This window comes from Ctenocephalides felis, unplaced genomic scaffold (genome assembly GCF_003426905.1).
Source record: "Ctenocephalides felis isolate EL2017-DRISC unplaced genomic scaffold, ASM342690v1 CF-g0.4_SCAFFOLD_01886, whole genome shotgun sequence".
Taxonomy (NCBI): domain Eukaryota; kingdom Metazoa; phylum Arthropoda; class Insecta; order Siphonaptera; family Pulicidae; genus Ctenocephalides; species Ctenocephalides felis.
The window spans coordinates 13,336,454-13,355,810 of NW_020538040.1; the positions used below are offsets into that span (position 1 = coordinate 13,336,454).

Consider the following 19,357-nt stretch of genomic DNA (forward strand, 5'->3'; position numbering starts at 1 on the left):
TGTGCAGGAACGTAACTCTCAGTTGTTACGTTCATAGATTTTAAATTTTGTCAGAATATAGATTTTCACTTCCCATAGGGTAAGTTATAGTAGCGGACCAAAAATCAAAACTGAATTTTTTTGGCATATCTTCAGATTCAGAAGTTTCTGAACATTTTGGTATACCTCAGAAAAAATCAATATGTGTGTGTGTGTGTGTGTGTGTGCGGAGCCAATTTTTTCTCGACGATTTTGGGTGTATGGATGAACCGATTTGAAAAATGCAAAGAGCAATCGATTCCTATTGGTAGGGAGATGTGCTGATTAGTTTTTGGTAAAGTTAGGTTCAGCCGTTCCGAAAAGAAAGTGTCAAAATCAGCGGTTTTTGAGAGAACTAGCATATGATTTGAAAGATACCTAAGAGTCCGATTTCGAGGAAAGAATTTTTTTTTTATTTTAATTTCCAAAATTTTTTTTTTTTTTGAATATCGAAAAAGATATTTTATTCAATTAATATTTTGTAGTCAAAAATTTATATATCTGAAGGAAATTTGTAGGTGTATGTATTATTTTTTTCACATTGGATATTAACGATAAACATTTTTATATGGTTTAATTCTCTATTTATTTAATTTGATATTAATTTTGTATATTTGCGACGTATGCTTTTTATTGCTATAATCACGGGAACGTAACCTAGTTTTCTAAAGCGGACATACCATTCTTCTAAATTTGATTGAACTACTTTTCATAATATTCTTATATTTTAAGAGCTTCTTTTTGACTATCAACCCTATCACCATGCAAAGTTACATCAAAATCCCAGACTGGTAAACCTGAGATTCTCCTTGTAAGGTCTGATGTAAACTTTCTCTTATTTTATCACAGTCTTTGTTCTTTAATTTTAATAATTCGACAGCCAATGTATTACATAACCACAAGATTTTTTTCTTAAATATTTTATTATAAAAACGATTATCATGACTTTTTTCCAAATTAAAACCCTTACCAGATGCCCCCAGCGCTATTTCTAACAGCGAGGATGCTCAGAGGTCGCCCACGGCGCTCGCCTTGAACGAAATGGAAACAAAAGACACACTCATCAGACTGCACGGTGAGGAAGACTTAAAACAGATAACGAATTATTTTAACGGCGAGTTCGATTACACTCGTTTTAACAATAACAATAACAATAACATTAGTAACAGTAGTAGAAAACATTCTTTAGACTGCATGGCATCACTAACCAACCATCAACTGCAATCGAGTTCGGATGACACAGCATCGGTAAGCAGTGTCGGCACCGCACGAGACAAAAATAAATCCAACTTTTTGGCCACTTTTAAAGCCTCGAGCGAACGAAATTTGTCCGGGTGCGATAAGATTAATGTTATTTATTTTAGTCAGCAACTTAACACGTTGCCCGAATGCGTATTCGAGAATAATAAATCGAGTTTGGCAAATTCTGGTGCTGTTGGCAAACCTCCGAAGCCGTTACCGCGAAAACTTTTGAAGAACCAGGAATGCATCGCGAAGAATCCAAAAATCTGTTCTGATGAAAATCTTGGTTCGGACACAGAGTTAGCCGATGTGAAAACTGGGAGCATAATTTTTGAAGATGCTGATAAAAAGTCTAGTAACGACATTGAACAAGGCTTTTTGTTGACCAGTTTTGATAAAGCCAGTATTATAACAAACGACAGTGATTCAGATTCGTTTGAACCTATTTCAGAAGTGGGATTGAGAATAAATACTTCATATTCTAGCAGAAGATACAAAAATATTCGTGGTGATGACTTTGATGATAAAAAATCATCATCAGAGGATAGTTCTGTTGAAGCAAAAATATCTACCTGTGAAATTACACTAGAGAACACATCAACAGACAAGTGTGATTCCCAACAAACCATTGAGAAAACTCTACATTTCGGCAACGACTCTAACGATAAAAACAAAGATTTTGTAAACGAACCATTACCAAAAAGTGGTGCATCTAAACCATTTGACGAAATCAAATCGAGATCTTCGGTTTTCGACATTGATGAAAAAATGTCACCAGCTAGTATTAAGAGAGTTTTGAAAAATGCCTTTCTGACTTCGGAAAAAAAGTTCGAAAAGAACGCAACCAATTCTGAAATGACAAAAAATAGCTCGAAATACGATGATAGTAAGTGTGAAACTTTGGATATTCGATTTTCACGTTCGATGTTGTCAAGTGTTTGTCGAAGCGGCAAGAAATTTGCTTTTGTTGTTTTGGTTTTGTCTCGTGTCAGTGATTGTTTTTAGATCCATGATTTTTTAAATGTTTCTCTTGATGTTGGAGTCAATTGTTCAAATTTAGTAATTATTATTAACAAACGAATCTAACTAATATTTTTTTATTCAAGCTAATTAAAATTTTTATTGAGCTTGGAAACAACTATATATATATATATTGTTCTTGAATTAATTTAAACATTATTTTGATAATTGCGACTTGTTTTTGAAAAAGTGTAATATGATTATTTGTTGAACAATTGATCTCGAAATATTTTTTATTATAAAGCTTTTTATACTAACGACCATTGCTGTTTTAATTTGATACTAATGTAATTTTTGAACTTAATACTAAATAAAATTCTACTTCAAACAGAGAAAAATATAAAGTACATTCTATACTATTTTTTTCTTGGTGTTTTTGTTTAATTATTAATTCAGATCAATATCAATAAGATTTTTAAAAGATTCTAGAATTTGCAAAAAAATGCACTTATTACCCAAATTTTTTTCATCTTTTTTTCCAAAGATTTTAGTTTGATGTTAGTACTAAATTGGAACAGCAATTTATGTAATTCTTGTATGCGCATCTGCTTGTTTAAATAGCTTTTGCTTATTTTATTTAATTTTAGATTTTGAATACAGGTCCTAGATAAATAATTATTTATATTTAATTATAAAAATGTATTTTTTACATTATTATAAATTCTTTATAAATATATGATTTTTGTGTTGTTTGGGTAAAATAAAAACTGATATATCATAGTTCAAATAGTATATAGTAATTCAACAAGTTTCAATTCATTGTGTAAAAATTATCATAAAAAGCTATTCATTAGTTTTAAACATATTACAACAGAGTTATTGTTTTTAATTGTATATTGATTTTAGATGGAAGATTATTATTATCATTAATATTGATTTTCATCTTTGCTTTGAGGCATATTATTTTTCTGACCATACTTCTTATACTAACATATAATTTGATCAGTTTTAGATTAAATAATAATGGTTCATATTGATTTATAAATACTTGGAATGATGCAATTTTGCAAACATTATTATGAATTATTTGAATACTTACCTAGATTATATTTTAATTTGATATGTCTGTTTTGCAGTTACTAAATCCAATCTCGGAAATACAGCTGACGTCATTCAAAAGCCACCATATGCCAGACAGGTTAGTTATTTAAATCAAATAATAATCAATTTAAATCAATTAGTTATTGATTAATTATTATAAATATTCATACATGAATAATAGAAAGTAAACTTAAAATGGAACTTTCAGAATTACTAATAGATTGACTGTTTCTTTTATTCTTTATTATATACTTGCAGTAACATATTTATAAGTTGTGGAGTTTTTTTCCATAGGATTCTCGTGTATCTGTCAAATGTTTAATCGAAGACATAGAAAAGCAAGCTGCACAAAAATTACCAACGAAACATTTGTCAAGTGTTGACAAAACTAGTTCAGCCAACAGTTCGACTGGCAGCTTAAACAGTTTATCAAATGTGCAGCAGTCGACAAATGACATCATCAGTACTCTTAGTCCTACTAATAATCGAGATGCCAATTGGGCTGATACCATGTTTGAACAAAATACACAGGTAGAGAAAATTATATTCAAGTTTGTAAACCTTGCATTATTTGGCTTATTATATTATATATATTATGTGAATAGATGTAATCTTTTACCAACTATATACCTAAAATTAATTAACTTTTTATTCTCTTACTATTTCTTTGTATTTACTACTATTCTTTATATAAGTTGATAAATACAAATCTATTTTTATTCTAGGCTTTCTGTTAATCTCTACATCTTTTGTACTGCATAAATCTTTTTTATTTATTTATAAAAATATGTATTACAAGATCACCCTTATATTTTTAGAGTGGACATGGATATGTCAAAAATCCATTACGAGAACAATCTCAGCAAAACAAATACCAATATTTGTCTAAAACCACACCTGTTACTCCTAAAACATCAATGAAACTGTACAACACACATCCTGGTAAGTTTCAGCATTCTTATTGTATATTGCAATAATCTATATTAAATTAATAAGTATATTGTAAATAATCTTTTTATCCAATGTTATTTTCAGATGTGGTAGCGGGAGGTCCCACATATGCTTATTTGAAAAGCAATTACAAATCAACTCATGGCAAAACCGCAGATGAACAGAAAATTTCAGATTACACCAGGAGAAGCAGCCATGGAGATCAAGGTAAGACATTTATTGATTGATTTCTTTCATATTTGGTTAAGGCTAATTTACATTCACAATCATCATATTATGGCCTATAAGAAACATGCACATGTGTTGTGCATTCAAATACACAAAGTTTTTACTTTGTTTATAAATTATTCAGAATATTTTTGTCATGAGATTTCAACTGATTTATGCTGATATTTTTAGTACACTAAGAACTATTTTTGAAATTAGTAATAGAAAAATCTTCAAAATTACTATTATTGAATTTTTTTATTAGATCGTTATGGGAATAATTAGGCTTTTGAAAAAAATACATCAAATTGTAATTTGTTCATTTTTCTTTGCGATTTTATTGCTATTTTGTAACTTGTTCTAATCATCGTCATTCTAATGAGAAGCGATTAATTTCTCTTGCTTTTTGTTGCACTTGCTTTCCTTTGTGTGCGTGCTTTATTTTATATTGGTGAAAGTTAAAGAACTTTCAAGACCATGATTTGTCTCATAAATATTGAGTGGAAAATATGTTTAATACTATTGATATGGTGTCAAACTTTGTGCCAAAAAGTTATCATTCATAACATGTTTTCTGCATGTTTTCGTAATTTGATGTTAAATTGTATTATTAAATTCTTGGAGGGCGTAACATCAAGTAAAAAAGACAACTTAATGACTTTTAAAACATCTCTATTATTCCATACATTTCGGCGTAAAATTCTACGTCATCATCAGTGCCTTTTTCGGACAAACAATTCTGGTTTTTCAATTTATATTTAATTTTCAAAACTCTTATTTGCAACTCCTACTCTCCACATCTGGTAAAATCCGTTACAAACAACAGCCTCACTATCATAAAGAACAGAATTACCAATCCAAATCCCAATGTTTTTTCCATGAAGAATAATGATTTTGAATGTACTATTCACATAACTTACGTTAAAGAGCTTTATCTCACGTGGAAAAAGTTTTTTATAAGGCTAATATACTAGTATTTTGTAATATACTCATTTCAAATCTAAAGCCTGCTACTAGTTTAGAACAAAAATCAAATGTGGTATAAGATTGCTTGCAATAATTGTGGTTCTTCTTACATCGGTGAAACGAAACAAAATTTTCATCAAGCGTTTAAAACAGCATGATAATAACACAAAACAAAAATCAAGGGTTATCATCAGGGAACACATAAAACTTATCAATCATACTTTTAATTTCTATGACGCAAGGGTTTTATACCACGAATTGGGTATACTACAAAGACACTTTGCAGAAACTTAGGCTGTATTTAAATAAATCTATGTTAATATATACATGTAATATCATTAATTCTCATCTATTTCACACAATCATTTACCCAAAAACCCTTAGTAGCCGAACACCGCGATCCTCTGAACGCCCTCTACGCGAACGGGGGCTCCAAAAGGAACGCCCTCTTGAAGTGGTGCCAGGAACGCACTGCTGGATACCGGAACATTGATATAACCAACTTCTCTTCGTCGTGGAACGACGGCATGGCCCTCTGCGCCCTGCTTCATACTTACATACCAGACCGGATACCCTACGGAACGCTGGTGCCGAACGAGAAGCGACGCAACTTCAGCTTGGCCTTCGCGGCGGCCGAGAGCGTCGGCATCCCGACCAGCCTGGTGAGAATGGATTCATAATTGTGCATGGTAGTTTAGGAACGGTCCTGCATGGATTTTGTAGTAATAGATTGAAGGATAGTGGTTAATTTGATTCATAACAATATTTACAGTAGTAAGCTTACGAAACCTAGGGCGGTAATTCTTGGATAAAAAATGTTATGTTACGGGGATATAATCGTATGAGTTGATAGTAACGAACTGTCTAAATGTATTTGCTGTGCGATCAGGCGTTTTGCACATAAAACCTAACCTCCAAAAGTCTAACAACAATTTTATCATAAGTGCAACTTTCTGATGTCACTTTGATAACACATACGTGAAATCTAACCAATGTTTTTATTTGTCATTTTTATTAGTTTTGTTAGTTTAAACTTTAGAACGGTAACCGTTATTTTTTTAACTCGATTTTTTAAGGGGAAGCCTGCTTTAGAGGCTTCAAAAAATCGCTTTTTTGAGTGAGTTTTAGGGAAGGAAATAAATAATTTCCTTTCTTCAAAGTTGAATGATTTTAGAAACTTTAAATTTTCAGTTCAACAAAAATGCTTAATTCTTGAAAACTTGGGGAATTGTGTTATTATTTTTGACTGTGGTTCTAGAAATGTTTACAACGGTTTCGGTTCCTAAGTTTAAATGAACAAAATTAGTAAAAAATAACCAAAATAACCGAAAAATTTACCAAATCTCTAAGTAGCACTTAAGGGGGACTTCTATCATAGATAAATGTCTTCTACCTTGTGGCCTCTTTTTGATACTGTTTTTTGAAAATCGTAGTAATATAATTTGCGAGGGGGGTTTATGGGGAATCGAATGCGCTACCTCCATTGTGACGGATTTAAAAGACAGACAGACCTCCTCGGAGGTTGTTACATTTCTTAATGAAAATTTTTAACCCTCGAGTAGGGTCTTAGATTGCAGGAACCCAGTAAACACCGGGGGGCACCGAGCTGCGGTAGCAATCTGAAATCCACATAGATTCCACATGCATGTTACAGCGCTGAAGGCAAGCTTGTGGATTTCAGGTTGCTACCACCGCTCAAATCACACGGTGTTTACTGGGAACCCTAGTAGAGGTGGGTGGGGGATGCCTTTTGCACTGAGGGTTGTTTAATCCTTCGGCGACAATGCCTATTGTCGTTACAATATTTTGTCGACCAGTTGCAAAAACACAACTTTTGGGAAATCGGAAAGATATTAATGCATGGATAATCGCAAAATCGGAAAAATATTAATGCTTGGATCTTGGAAGAAAAGTTACTTACAATCAATCTCCAATGCCTGGACCATGAAGTACCCTTTTAATATTATATTTGTAGTACCTTTTGGGCCACAAAAGCACAAAATAAAAAAATCGATTTTTTTGAACCAACAAGGTAGAAGACAGACCCTCTTGAAAGCTCATAATTTCCTTATAAAATTCTATGACATTTTTTTCACTACATTTTAAGGTAACTACTATCTCCTCGTTTTGGCTTGACTGTAAGTTCTGGAACACCCTGTATATATTATTATCTGTGTACCGTTTGCTTATTCTTTTACTTTTTAGTTGATGTCCAAGGTTGCTTATTTTGGCTTCCGATGTTTCATTTTGTAGCTTTGCACGTTTTCCAATTATTTCATTACATCATAAATCACTTTTTAAATAATAATTATTAAATTTTTATAATAATATTAATTTTCGCAGAATATTAACGACATGATACAATTGGAACGACCGGATTGGCATCAAGTAATGGCGTATGTGATCGCGATCTACAAACATTTCGAAGTTTAACATATATTATTGATTGTATTACTAGATTTTTAGTTGTTAATGATTACTATGTGATGAAGTCGACGATAAAGAAAATAATAATTATTTTTTGTATATATGCATATAATATCGAGAATCGTTTATTATCAAATAATAGTTTGAGTAATTTAAAAGTTGTGATTTGGGCGATCAAATTATTATTTTAAATGAACAGGGTGTTAACAAATATCAATCAATATCGTGTACTTAAACCTCAATTTTGAATCAATTTTTAATATGTTTTATGAAAGAGGTTCATATCAAGAACAGTCATAAAACTATAATTTTTTATCAATCGTATTTTTATAATTCGATTTACTATGAAATGCATTTTGGACTATTATTATATGGCTGTTCTAGAATTTTTGTACTTCATCATCGATGATCGTACCTGTTTATTTAAAAACCATTTGTCAAACAAAATCATTGTACATAACATTCTTTTTAGTATCTAGTCATAAATTTATCCTTTAGATTTATCTAAATTTAATCATTCTTAAGATTAATCTGAATTATTCTAAGGCATATATATATTGAGATATAACACATGAATTTTTCAATTTTGTAATAATATACAAATAATTCTTACGATTTTTGCAATACATATTTTTATACTCTATATATAAATATATATATTTACTTATAATCTTTGTACGATTTTATAAGCGAAAGACTGCTTCTTAGATGTAGTAAAAATAAAATTTTCCTTATCATATCATTGGAAAATCATTTAGGAACCAATATGAAAAAAGATTTCTACGTATGTAGGATTTTTATGCCAGTCGGCTTTTTTTGTAAATCGCTTTTAAACGAGAAATTATAATAAAGTTCTGAAAAAAATGAGTTTTTTAATTCAATTTTTTATTAAACTTCCTGAAGTAGAAGTTGATGTTTTCTGCGGAAAATCTGTCTTGTTAATTTTATGTGTCTTCGACGTTTCAAGTCATTCTGAACCGTTTGACCGCAAATTTTAGAAAATTATGTGTGTGTATATATGTAAGCCGAAATTTGACCTTTCGTCTGCGTTTTCTCAAAGACGACTGAACCGATTTCAGAAAATAATAAAAATCATAAAAACGATTTAGCTTATTTATCGATCGAGCCGTTTTCTTATAATTCAATTCTATTAAATAAGTGCCAAATTTTTTATTGACGTTTTAGCCAAAAATGCTGAACAGATTTTTAAAATTTCTGAAAGTGTTTAAAATTCTGTCAGTTCTGTTGGGAATCGTGGTGATCAAATTTTGGTAAAGATCGGCTAGAACGTTTTTTCGTTATTAATTGTTGGATTTTTTTGACGATTTGTTGACCTTAGTAAGCAAAAAGTGATTTAATTATAAAAAATTATCAACGTTGGAAATAATGGAACACGTTGAAATTTCAAAATTCCGTCATGACATGTTGAAAAGTTAGTAAATAATAATTCCCTGTGACCAAGTCAATTGTTTGTACATATCAGAAAGTTTTTGCAACTTGTCTTAAGGCAAAATACCACTTACAACGCATGTAGTTTGTTTTCATATGAAATGAAAGGTAAAGTTTTCATTTATTAAAAACATAAATTATTCCAAAATGTTCTAATAATTTCCAGTAATTGTACCTGGTTATTTCCTTAATAAACCTCATTCAACTATGAAACATGCTTATTGATTTTGTTTTATTTTCATATTTTTTACGTTGATTTTGAATCTGTCAAAAAGAGTTGTCAAGTTGATTAATATACAATTTGTAATATTAAATTTGATCACATTTTATTTATTTATGGTTTATTAATTGAATGAAAATATTGAGTTTTATTACAGGAATATATTTTGCTGTTTTTCTAGTGGTCATTTATTTAATCAAAATTTACAGGTAAGGTAACTACTTGCATGTCACTTGATTATAAAATAGCATGATTTGTGAATTGGGTGCAAAAAATCTAAAAGGAAAAAAATAATTTTAAATTAAAATTATTAATAGGGTCGGTTCTTGAATTGTACTCCGTTGCATTGCAAATTGGTGGAAAGAATGAAAGAAATCAAAAATGGTGCCACCAGGATATTAAAAATGTGTCTTTTAGAGTATATCAAATCGTCTCCAGTTCAAAACTATCGCCAAAAATATATATCTCGTTCTTCATCGCATTTATTTTATTCACTAAGATTTTAAATTGTGTAATTTTTCCCAGTAAATGCCGTGTCATGTGAGCGGCGGTAGCCATCTGAAATCCACTAGCGTGGCTTCAGCCCTGTGACACCCATGTGGAATTTATGTGGCTTTCAGATTGCTACCGCCGCTCGGTGTTTACTGGGTGGTTATTCAAGCGTATGTTCATATAAATAAATATGACATTTAAATCACGGACCTGGAGCCATTTTCTTATCTATGTCTGGAGCTTCCTCGTGGCTTTGAGATTCGATACCTCTGACAAACTGATGTCAAGCAACAGTGACATCGGTTTCCAATTGGGTATATAGATAGCAGCATGTTTGCAAGAGAGAATAACCTTTATCCGGCATCATTGCATCCGATGAAGTCTTCAAAATTAGAGCTATTGCAATAATAAATTTATCAAAACAAAGTCCAACCACGTTATTATAGGGCTACGTCATTAGGAAGTCACATCAAGTTTATAGCACAATTATGGGGGTATTCTTGTCTAGAGACATGAATTTTATGCGATTTTTGAAAGGCCTACGGACAAGTTAAAAAAATGTTTCATCACAAATTGGCGACTGTTTGAAAAAGCGTAGTTCATGGCGAAGAGAAGTCTATAAAGTAGACTGTGTAAAAATTGAAGTAAATCGGTATCAGTAGAAGTAGAGAAATCGTGGGTATCGTATCGTAGGGAAACAGTGGAATATTGTCGTAATCAAACAGTTATATCTCTGAAAATCTTTTTTTTTTTTAATTCTAGACCAGATACTCTAGAACTGAAGGAGGTATTTGGTCTAGAATAAATGCGTAAGGGGTCTGGTATGAGGGTAAATGCGCAACTCATTGCATTGTAAATATTATTAATATTTAGTTCTTGTGGTAGTATAGCTGATGCCCTCACCTGCCGGTTGTTGAGTGCCACATGCTCCTGGCAAGATGTCACTTGTGGCGATCGCTTGGATGCCGTCACTGTTCCAAGTGTCTAAGTCATGTCCGAGAGTAGTTCCGTGACATTGCGCTCATCGAATCTGCTATCGACATCACAAACAGAATCGTTCTACGTACATGGACCCGACCAATACGATCAGAATTTTCAGGTAAAATTCGAGGAAATATCCAATTGACCAATATTTACCCAAAGGCAGTGTCCATTGTATTTATTTTAATCAGTAATGTTTGCAAAAGTTGACAATGCCTGAAGAAAGTTATCAGCCTTATGCGCTTTTTACCAAAGCCAATGTGGCCAAATTAAACGCCTCATATTTTTTTGGATGTTTCTTTTTCCTTGCAGACGACAATATTTACTCCTACAGTTAGTAGAAAGAAAGCGTTCAGATATTCGTTAAGTTCGAAGTTTGATTACGAAAAATTACAAAAAGAAATAAATAAATTGATTAAATACTGTGGAATTGAAGAAAAGCCTTTCATAAGTGAAGGAGGCTCCAGGCTGGTTCTCACAGAGGTCAAGTTTTTACCGGCGATTAGAATTTTGGGTAGGTAGATAAGATAATTCTATATTGCTGTGATTATTGATGTGATCATTTAGTTTTGAATAAAATTATATTTTCCACCATGCAATTGTTGTAAATTAATTTATTTTTAAAGAAGGTGGAACATGCGAAATATCACACTTTTTTATATATTCACTGTACTCCTTTTGTTCTAAAATTTATCGCATTTTGAATGTCTATCACAACTATATTATATAACTGAAACTATTACAAATTATTACGTTGATCCTTTCCACTCGGCTGTCCTTTTGAGGGGACAACGTAGGTAGCATATCTCTCGGCTGACTCTTCCGAGGCATTTGACAATTTTCATACACATTGACTCAGTTCGTATTGAAGCGCCGAATAGAATAGATCAGGTATGAGCAATTCAAAAACTTACAGCAGCTACGCTTTCGTCAGAATGCGGCGCCAAGTTGCTAGTAAATAACGAGCGAACTGATGCCGAGTGGAAAGGGTCAAATTCACTTATTATTTATGAATAAACTTCTGCGATAAATAACGTACATTTACAGTATGTGCCAACCATCACATAATAAATTACGTGTAACCAAGTATATTCTTATTTTCGTGGTCAGTATCAGTGTTTTTCTGTACTTTATTAAGATTATTAAATTTAATTCCTTTAGAGAGAATTGTGTATCGTACAGAGAATTCGGTGCTCCAACGGTGTCCAGTGGACAAATTGATAATGTGTTGCCTGGCACTATCGAAAGAGGCCTACGAATCCGTCAAGGTCTTCTCGAATGTGACACCTGTGCATCTCAGGAGAGTACGAATAGCCGAGATGAATTATTTTAGGTAAATAATTCTATGTGATTTTATTCTGTTAATTGTCCAATGATGTCCAGTTTACATCTTTTTTTTTCTTAAGAGATTACTATTTCCAACTATTAAATCGATATTTATCTTTAGTATCCAGAAATAGTATGGCAGTCTCACCAAAGACTAAAGAATTGTGCTTGACCAATAATCAATAATCAATAGTCAGCAAGTAGGGTCTCTAAAAGTTTAACTATATTGCGACCACAAATCGAATGCCTACTTATGCTACAACTTACACATTTTTATAAAAAAAGAACATTATTTTTTTTATTTACTTTTTATTTCTATTTATAAATATTAAGTTGTATCAAATAGCCTTTGAAACACTTATTCTTTCTACATTTGTGTTAAATAACGTCGAGAAAACATAAAATTAGCGAACAGACCTTTTGGTGCACATTTGGTGCGAGCAGATCTTAAGAAAATACATCTAAAATTTGTATGAGGAATTTACCAAGATGCCCTTGTAATAGGTCAAAGTTGCTCAATTTATCCTAATGAATTAGTTGTTTAACTCCAGGGTAGTGTGGCTTCTGACCCCCGAAAAAACTGATGTGATAACATCAACTCTCATCTGCTACTTGACGGATTGGCATCTCTGGGACGCCAGCATGCTCTGCATGGGAGTTATGCGACGTCTGATACTATGCCACGTGGCACTGGACACTGTGCTGTCGTCGCTTTTGTCACTGGTGAAGAATTTTATTAGGAATTCAACGGAACCAGAAGCTGAAGTACAAGGCAGGTGCGTTCTGAGGGTGCTGCACGAAATGCTCAAGCACGGAGCGCCGAGGTGCTCCATGTCGGGTAAGAATAAACGGATGAATATAAGTTAATTGAAATTTGAATTATTATGTTCATGACTGGGATTAATAACTAGAAGTATTTCATTTTTAACCGATTCAAGACACCCTAAGTGCTTGATTTTGAAAAAAGTATTCAAACATTAAGTAAAACATAATAAGCAAGTTGTATGAGGAAAGTTAATAATAAATACCGATTGATTTTTATGTGTAGCTGTCCATACTGTTATCATTTATTATTTTTCCTAGGTATGGTTAACCTAACCGAGAACATCCTGGAGTTGTTGTACGAATCAGTTTGCGCAGATTCTACCAACGCTGCTACAAAAAACTTAAAAATGCTTCAAAGAGGATTAGAGGTCTGTGCGAGGAGAGCAATGGAACGGTTCGATGATGACACACTTCTGGATATAATTAGGTAAAAAGTATATATTCCTATTCATTAACAAAACAGAACAACACTGTCTTATTAATTTTATCCTTAGATTAATGTTGGACAGATTAGACACAGGTTTAAACGACATGCAAATCATGGACTATGGTGGTGTTTTGGAATACGCTGTTTTGTTATACAGGTTAGTAAGTTGAAAAATTGACTTTTTGTTGTTAACATTTGTATTTGGTTCATATTTTTCGGATTGCAGTTTGGAACATTGTTTTATATCTAAATAGAAAAACTCATATCCCAGTAAACACCGTGTGATTTGAGCGGCGGTAGCAACCTGAAATCCACAAGCTTGCCTTCAGCGATGTGACATGCATATGGAATCTATGTGGATTTCAGATTGCTACCGCCGATCGGTGCCCCCCGGTGTTTACTGGAATGGATATCAGTACAAAGCCATACACCATACACCACTAGTTATTTTATTAATTTGTAAACAATATATTTATATAATATTATTATTATATTATATATTTCAGAACTGGTTTATTTTCTAAAACTCTACATTACGAATTACTAACTCCCATTCTTGATATTGATGTCATCGCATAATAGAGTTATCAGTTTGATAGCCTGCAGGTTTGTTGAGTTCAAATTTTATTTAAAAATATTAATAACCAGTTAATGTTGTTGACGAGTTTACTTGTCATGGAGAAGTGGCAGGAATTTGTGTACTAACGAATCTTTAACTGTTTTATTTTGAATTCAATGTGACATTTTTTATCATATTATGGTCTGATATTAATTGTATTTTATATCACTTCTCAGGATATTGCAACGATTCCTGGACAGGCACAATAATCTTTTGTCATTCATTTCACCTGAGTTATATTTGGAAAATCTCACATTCAACATAGTCGTGGGATCGTTCCGATCGGCCGATAAAGTTTTTCTACTGGAATACAGGGAGCAACTTCATGAAACGCTATTGAAAATTGTTAGACATCACGGGCAGTATCAGGTTAAAAATAAATTAAGTGCCCTATAAACTCTAAGAATTATTTTATAATATAATTGAAGTTGATATATGATAGGTCAATCTGGAAAGTGTTAACACAATTCTATCCCTCCTTGTGGTTGAAATTCCATGCGGTTTTACAGCCGCATTTGTGGTCTGTTTGGCTATGGATATACAGGTAATTATAAATAGCAAATGGGTAATAATTTTTTTTTAAAACCAAACATAATTCTTGGTTTAAAAGTTGTTTGGAAATTGATTTCGAAACGAAATTCTCGATTCATTGGAAAAACGGAAAACGGTAAACGAATAGTTTAGATCAGGACTTCTCAAACTTTTGTTATTTGCGACCCCATTCACAAGTGGCTATCCCCCTTCCCGAAATTTGTAAGAATTGAATTATTGAATCGAAATTGAAATTTAGACATTTTTTAGATAAAATTTCAACTGTTCATTTCAAAAATAAATTTACCGCTTTCAATTAAATCTAAACTCATATGTAATATTTTAGTATGATCTAGAAGACTATGGTATCTACCGTCAAAAAAAATCATAAAAATCGTCGAAAAATTGTTTTTTAACACATTATTACAAGAAAACGGCACGGCCGATCTTTACCAAAAACTAATCAGCACGATTCGTAACCAATATCTTTCGAACAGTTTTTGAACTTTCAAAATCGATACAGAATTGGGCTAAAACGTGAACGAAATTTTTTTCACTTCTCTGGTATTCACATAGAAACGGCTCGGCCGATCTTCACACAACGCTAGTCCTCGTCGAAAACATAAACTTCTCCTTCGGGAAGTCCTGGTTTAGATGGTCACTATCGCAAGTTGGTGTTTGCCAGTTCGCCAGAATTGAAATTTTGCAAAACAAATTCGAGTTTTGCAGTTTGACTCCTAATTTTAACTCGTGTTCAGTGGTGAAAATACATTGGAAAACAAATATCATATACTGCCTTAAGTGTGAAACACATTGCAAAAAACAATAAAATTATTTCTGAGAATGTGTATGATCAACTAAATTGCATTAAATATTCTATTCAATTGTATTAATTCAATTTTATTTTCTTTTTTATTTTTAGGCTGAAGCAAATCTTCTGCCCGAAAGCAAACTCGTTGAGATGTCCTGGCGGCACGCGACCGTGGTAGGCGTCATATCCTTGGTATGCTGGACGCACCACGCCGTAACATTGTACAAATATGTCGAATCTATAATATCAAGAAGAGGCAGACAGGCCCCTCATCTAAATCCGCCTCTGAAATTAAAATATGCGGTCGCTTCCCATCATGTTTTATGGCAGAAACCAGATCTGTATTTTGAAGCATGGGAGCTCAGGTACGCGCTCTGGAAACATTTCCGTTGCAAAAGTATGGTTGGACACGACAGCGATGAAGAATGATGGATGAATAGTATTTGATTATTGTTGGTCATTATTGTCTGAATATAAGCAGCAGTCATTGCAGTTAGATATGGTCTCTAAGGTCCGGTTCTAAATGAATGCCCAATTTGCAGTTGTCATCACCACACATGCATCTATGTTCTTCATCGTAGATCTTCATTGTCAGGTGATTTTGGAATTTTTTAAGCTTTTTACTTGCCAATTAGCTAATAGATAGGCCAATTCGCGGATAATATAATTCTGACTCTTTGATTGAATAATGGAATGAGTTTAGTAGTTACGATTTGTCAAGGAGCTGATTTTGTTCTTCGATCCAAATCGATAAAAGCTCCAAATGGCACGATTCCAAGAGTTCAACAAATTGTTGAACTTATGATCACATTGTTATTTGGCATTTGTGCTATTTGGAGAACTGCTAAAGTTTACCAACATTTTTGTTGAGATATTTTCTTGTGATGTGATGCTAGAATAGTATCAAATGCTCAGAACGTCGTTAACAATTCAAATATTAATAATGATTATATGACTAATCTTGAATAATATTTTTAACTTCCCGAAGGAGAAGTTTATGTTTTCATAAAAAATCCGATTCGCTAATTTTATGTTTTCTCGACGTTTCAAGCCATTCTGAATCGAATGAGACCAAATTTGGAAAAAGTATGTGTGTGTGTACGCGTGTATGTGAACAGATTTTTTCCGTAAATCGATGTTTCTCAAAAACGGCTGGACCGATTTCATAAATTAAAATCCATTCGATGTATCGCGATGAGGACTATCGTTTATCAATTTTGCGCGACAATCAGCCAAGCCGTTTCTCTGTAAATAGCAGAAAAGTGAAAAATTGTTCGTTCACGTTTTAGCACGCAATTCTGAATCGATTTTGAAAATTCAAAAACCGTTCGAAAGATATTGGTTGGAAATCGTGCTGATTAGTTTTTGGTAAAGGTCGGCCGGCTCGTTTTTTTTAATATCGGTCGGATACCATACATGGTCTTATAGATCATACTAAAATTTGCGGCTCTACGACAAGTCGTTTAATTTTAAAAATTCGTCGAAGTTTGCAAAAATTAGTATCGTTTTTTGGCATTTGTCAAAATTAGAACTTACTAAAGTATTACGGCCCTACGACAAGTAGTTTAATTTTAAAAGTTTATCAAAGTTAAGAAAATGAGTAGTTTTTTTGACGTTTGTTAAAATTAAAATTAGACTATATATGTACTTGGTATAACGATAGAGTACTTGGTCTTAATGAACATACTAAACCATTCAAGTCCTACTGAAACTGGTTCAATTATAAAAATGATTGATTTCTGAAAATTTGCTTATAGAAAATACTCCGAGTTAACGTGTTCGTTCGTTTTCAATTATGTGTAGTAAACCACTCGAAATACTTTAATCACTAATAAATTAATTTATTTTTTATTGATTAAGTCGATTATTTACCCATGTCGGGAAGTTCATGTAACTTGCCTCAAGGCAAAAAACCAATACCAACTATTTTTTATTTATTTTGATTCACTAATGTTTAATTTTATTATTTCATTTAGTTTGATTTCTGCAATAATCATGGAGAACATTGGTTGAATAAAGTTCAATCACGGACCGAAATCAAATTTATATAAAATTGGAATTACAAATTTCCAACTATTCAACAAATTTTAGGAAAATTTGTGATTATGAAACTAAAATGATCAGGACGATTATGTGAGAACGATTACTCGAATGCGATATGATATGTGATGTAGAATGATATCGAATTTAGATTTGTTTTGAAATGAGCATTTTATATAAGACATGAAAATAGATAATTAAGTTTGAAATGATATGCTGTGATTAGGTTAATGTATATATTTATAATTATAATTGAATTTGTGTTTGTAAAAATAATTTTATACTTTTTTGCAATATATAGAGTTTAAATGAAATATAGAAAAATTGTAAAGATCATATCAGCTTTTGATTTCGATGTTATAATCTAATTAGATTATATTTTTTAAATTTAAAAAAAAAAACTATTGATTTTATCATTTATCACAAATAATGTTAAATAATTATTTATTAGTTTATGAATAATCAATAATAAAATTTTTAATTTTATTTAAAAAATAAAAATATTGGAAAATTTTAGTTTAGAATAATAAAAGCAAAATCAATATTTGCTTATAAATGATGACAAAGAGTTGAAAATTGATATATAAGAATATTTTAAAGAAAACTGAAATTAAATGGATTAGATAGATGTAAAAATAACTAGTGGTGTATGTTTAGTAGTTAACCATTGTAATATTCTATCAACTATCTAAGTCGTTTTCAAGCACTACCAAACCACAGGATTTTTAAATGCCTTAAGGGCACAAATAGTGTAATCTCCTAAAAGTGATTTTTGGGAATTTATAATAAAAAAACTACTTTATCAATCATTCAAAATTTTAGGAATATATTTAGACATGTTTTAAGAATACATAGTAAAATTTTTGAAAAAAAAAAAATATTTTTTAAGTTATCGTCGATCTCCAATGGCGCGACAAAAAAAAAGGCCCTTTACTGCTTCAGTGATTCCGGCCTTCTACGTGGATGAAATTAAAAAAAAATCTCGTTAAACTAGATAATATTGTCTGTTAAATGAACTACAATGTAGAAAAACAAACAAAAATTGACAAAATGGCTGCGTTTTTTAAAATAAAGTCGAATTTTACCCAAAATTTTGGTCGTTTTTGGACTGCCAAAGTTCGATTTTTGATCCGATCAAAAAATCGATAGTTCATTTTACGGAGAACTATATATAGAGCATGTAAAAAATTGATAGTTATCTGATTGTTTGTTTTTGAGTAATCGCTGCAGCAAATTTGGAAAATGCTGTTTCGAGAAAATCGCGTTTAAAGATAAAATGATCGTTATACTATGTACTATATATATACTCTTTAAATGGCTGTGACTCAAAAACTATTTAAGATATCGATTTAAAATTTTGATATGTTATTTTTAAAGGTATAACCTATCGAAATGGTAAAATTGAAAATTTGTTTTTTTGAAAATTTCACACTAGTGTGCCCTTAAACGTTTAAAATATGTCTAGAAAAATTAAAAGGTATCGGGAAATAGTATAAAAAAATGTCTATCTCCCCTGAATTTTCTAAATTTTTACAGAGAGAAGTACAAAAACATCATTTTGAAAACCTTTACGAAGATAAGCCAATTGTATTATATAGGGTCGCCAAATAACTTTATTTTTTTTTTACAAACTACTGAATATTTTCTAAAATTTCTTTTTCTATTTGAAAGTACAATCCTTTCAGTTAATAATGAATTAATTCAGTTTTATATTTAATTCAAAAAAAATGAAAATGAAAATGAAAAATATTAGATGGCATACCC

The 19,357-nt window shown here is 31.6% G+C and overlaps 3 protein-coding genes across 3 annotated transcripts in view; 2 read left to right on the top strand and 1 right to left on the bottom strand.

The window, feature by feature from the left end:
- LOC113374660 (smoothelin-like protein 2) overlaps window positions 1-7,987 on the top strand; it is an 11,102-nt gene extending 3,115 nt beyond the window's left edge. The window contains exons 2-8 of the mRNA XM_026614636.1: window positions 992-1,093; window positions 3,357-3,418; window positions 3,616-3,852; window positions 4,140-4,263; window positions 4,357-4,479; window positions 5,830-6,107; window positions 7,789-7,987. Coding sequence (XP_026470421.1) covers window positions 992-1,093; window positions 3,357-3,418; window positions 3,616-3,852; window positions 4,140-4,263; window positions 4,357-4,479; window positions 5,830-6,107; window positions 7,789-7,878 — 1,016 coding nt within the window. The 3' untranslated portion in view covers window positions 7,879-7,987. The remainder of the gene's footprint in view (window positions 1-991; window positions 1,094-3,356; window positions 3,419-3,615; window positions 3,853-4,139; window positions 4,264-4,356; window positions 4,480-5,829; window positions 6,108-7,788) is intronic.
- LOC113374659 overlaps window positions 1-19,357 on the bottom strand; it is a 137,768-nt gene that overhangs the window by 83,487 nt on the left and 34,924 nt on the right.
- Window positions 11,025-15,982, top strand: LOC113374661. The gene is made up of 9 exons (XM_026614637.1): window positions 11,025-11,132; window positions 11,327-11,528; window positions 12,176-12,347; window positions 12,892-13,178; window positions 13,424-13,592; window positions 13,660-13,749; window positions 14,388-14,580; window positions 14,654-14,755; window positions 15,665-15,982. Exons 1-9 carry the CDS (start codon window positions 11,025-11,027, stop codon window positions 15,980-15,982), a joined length of 1,641 nt encoding a protein of 546 aa, XP_026470422.1.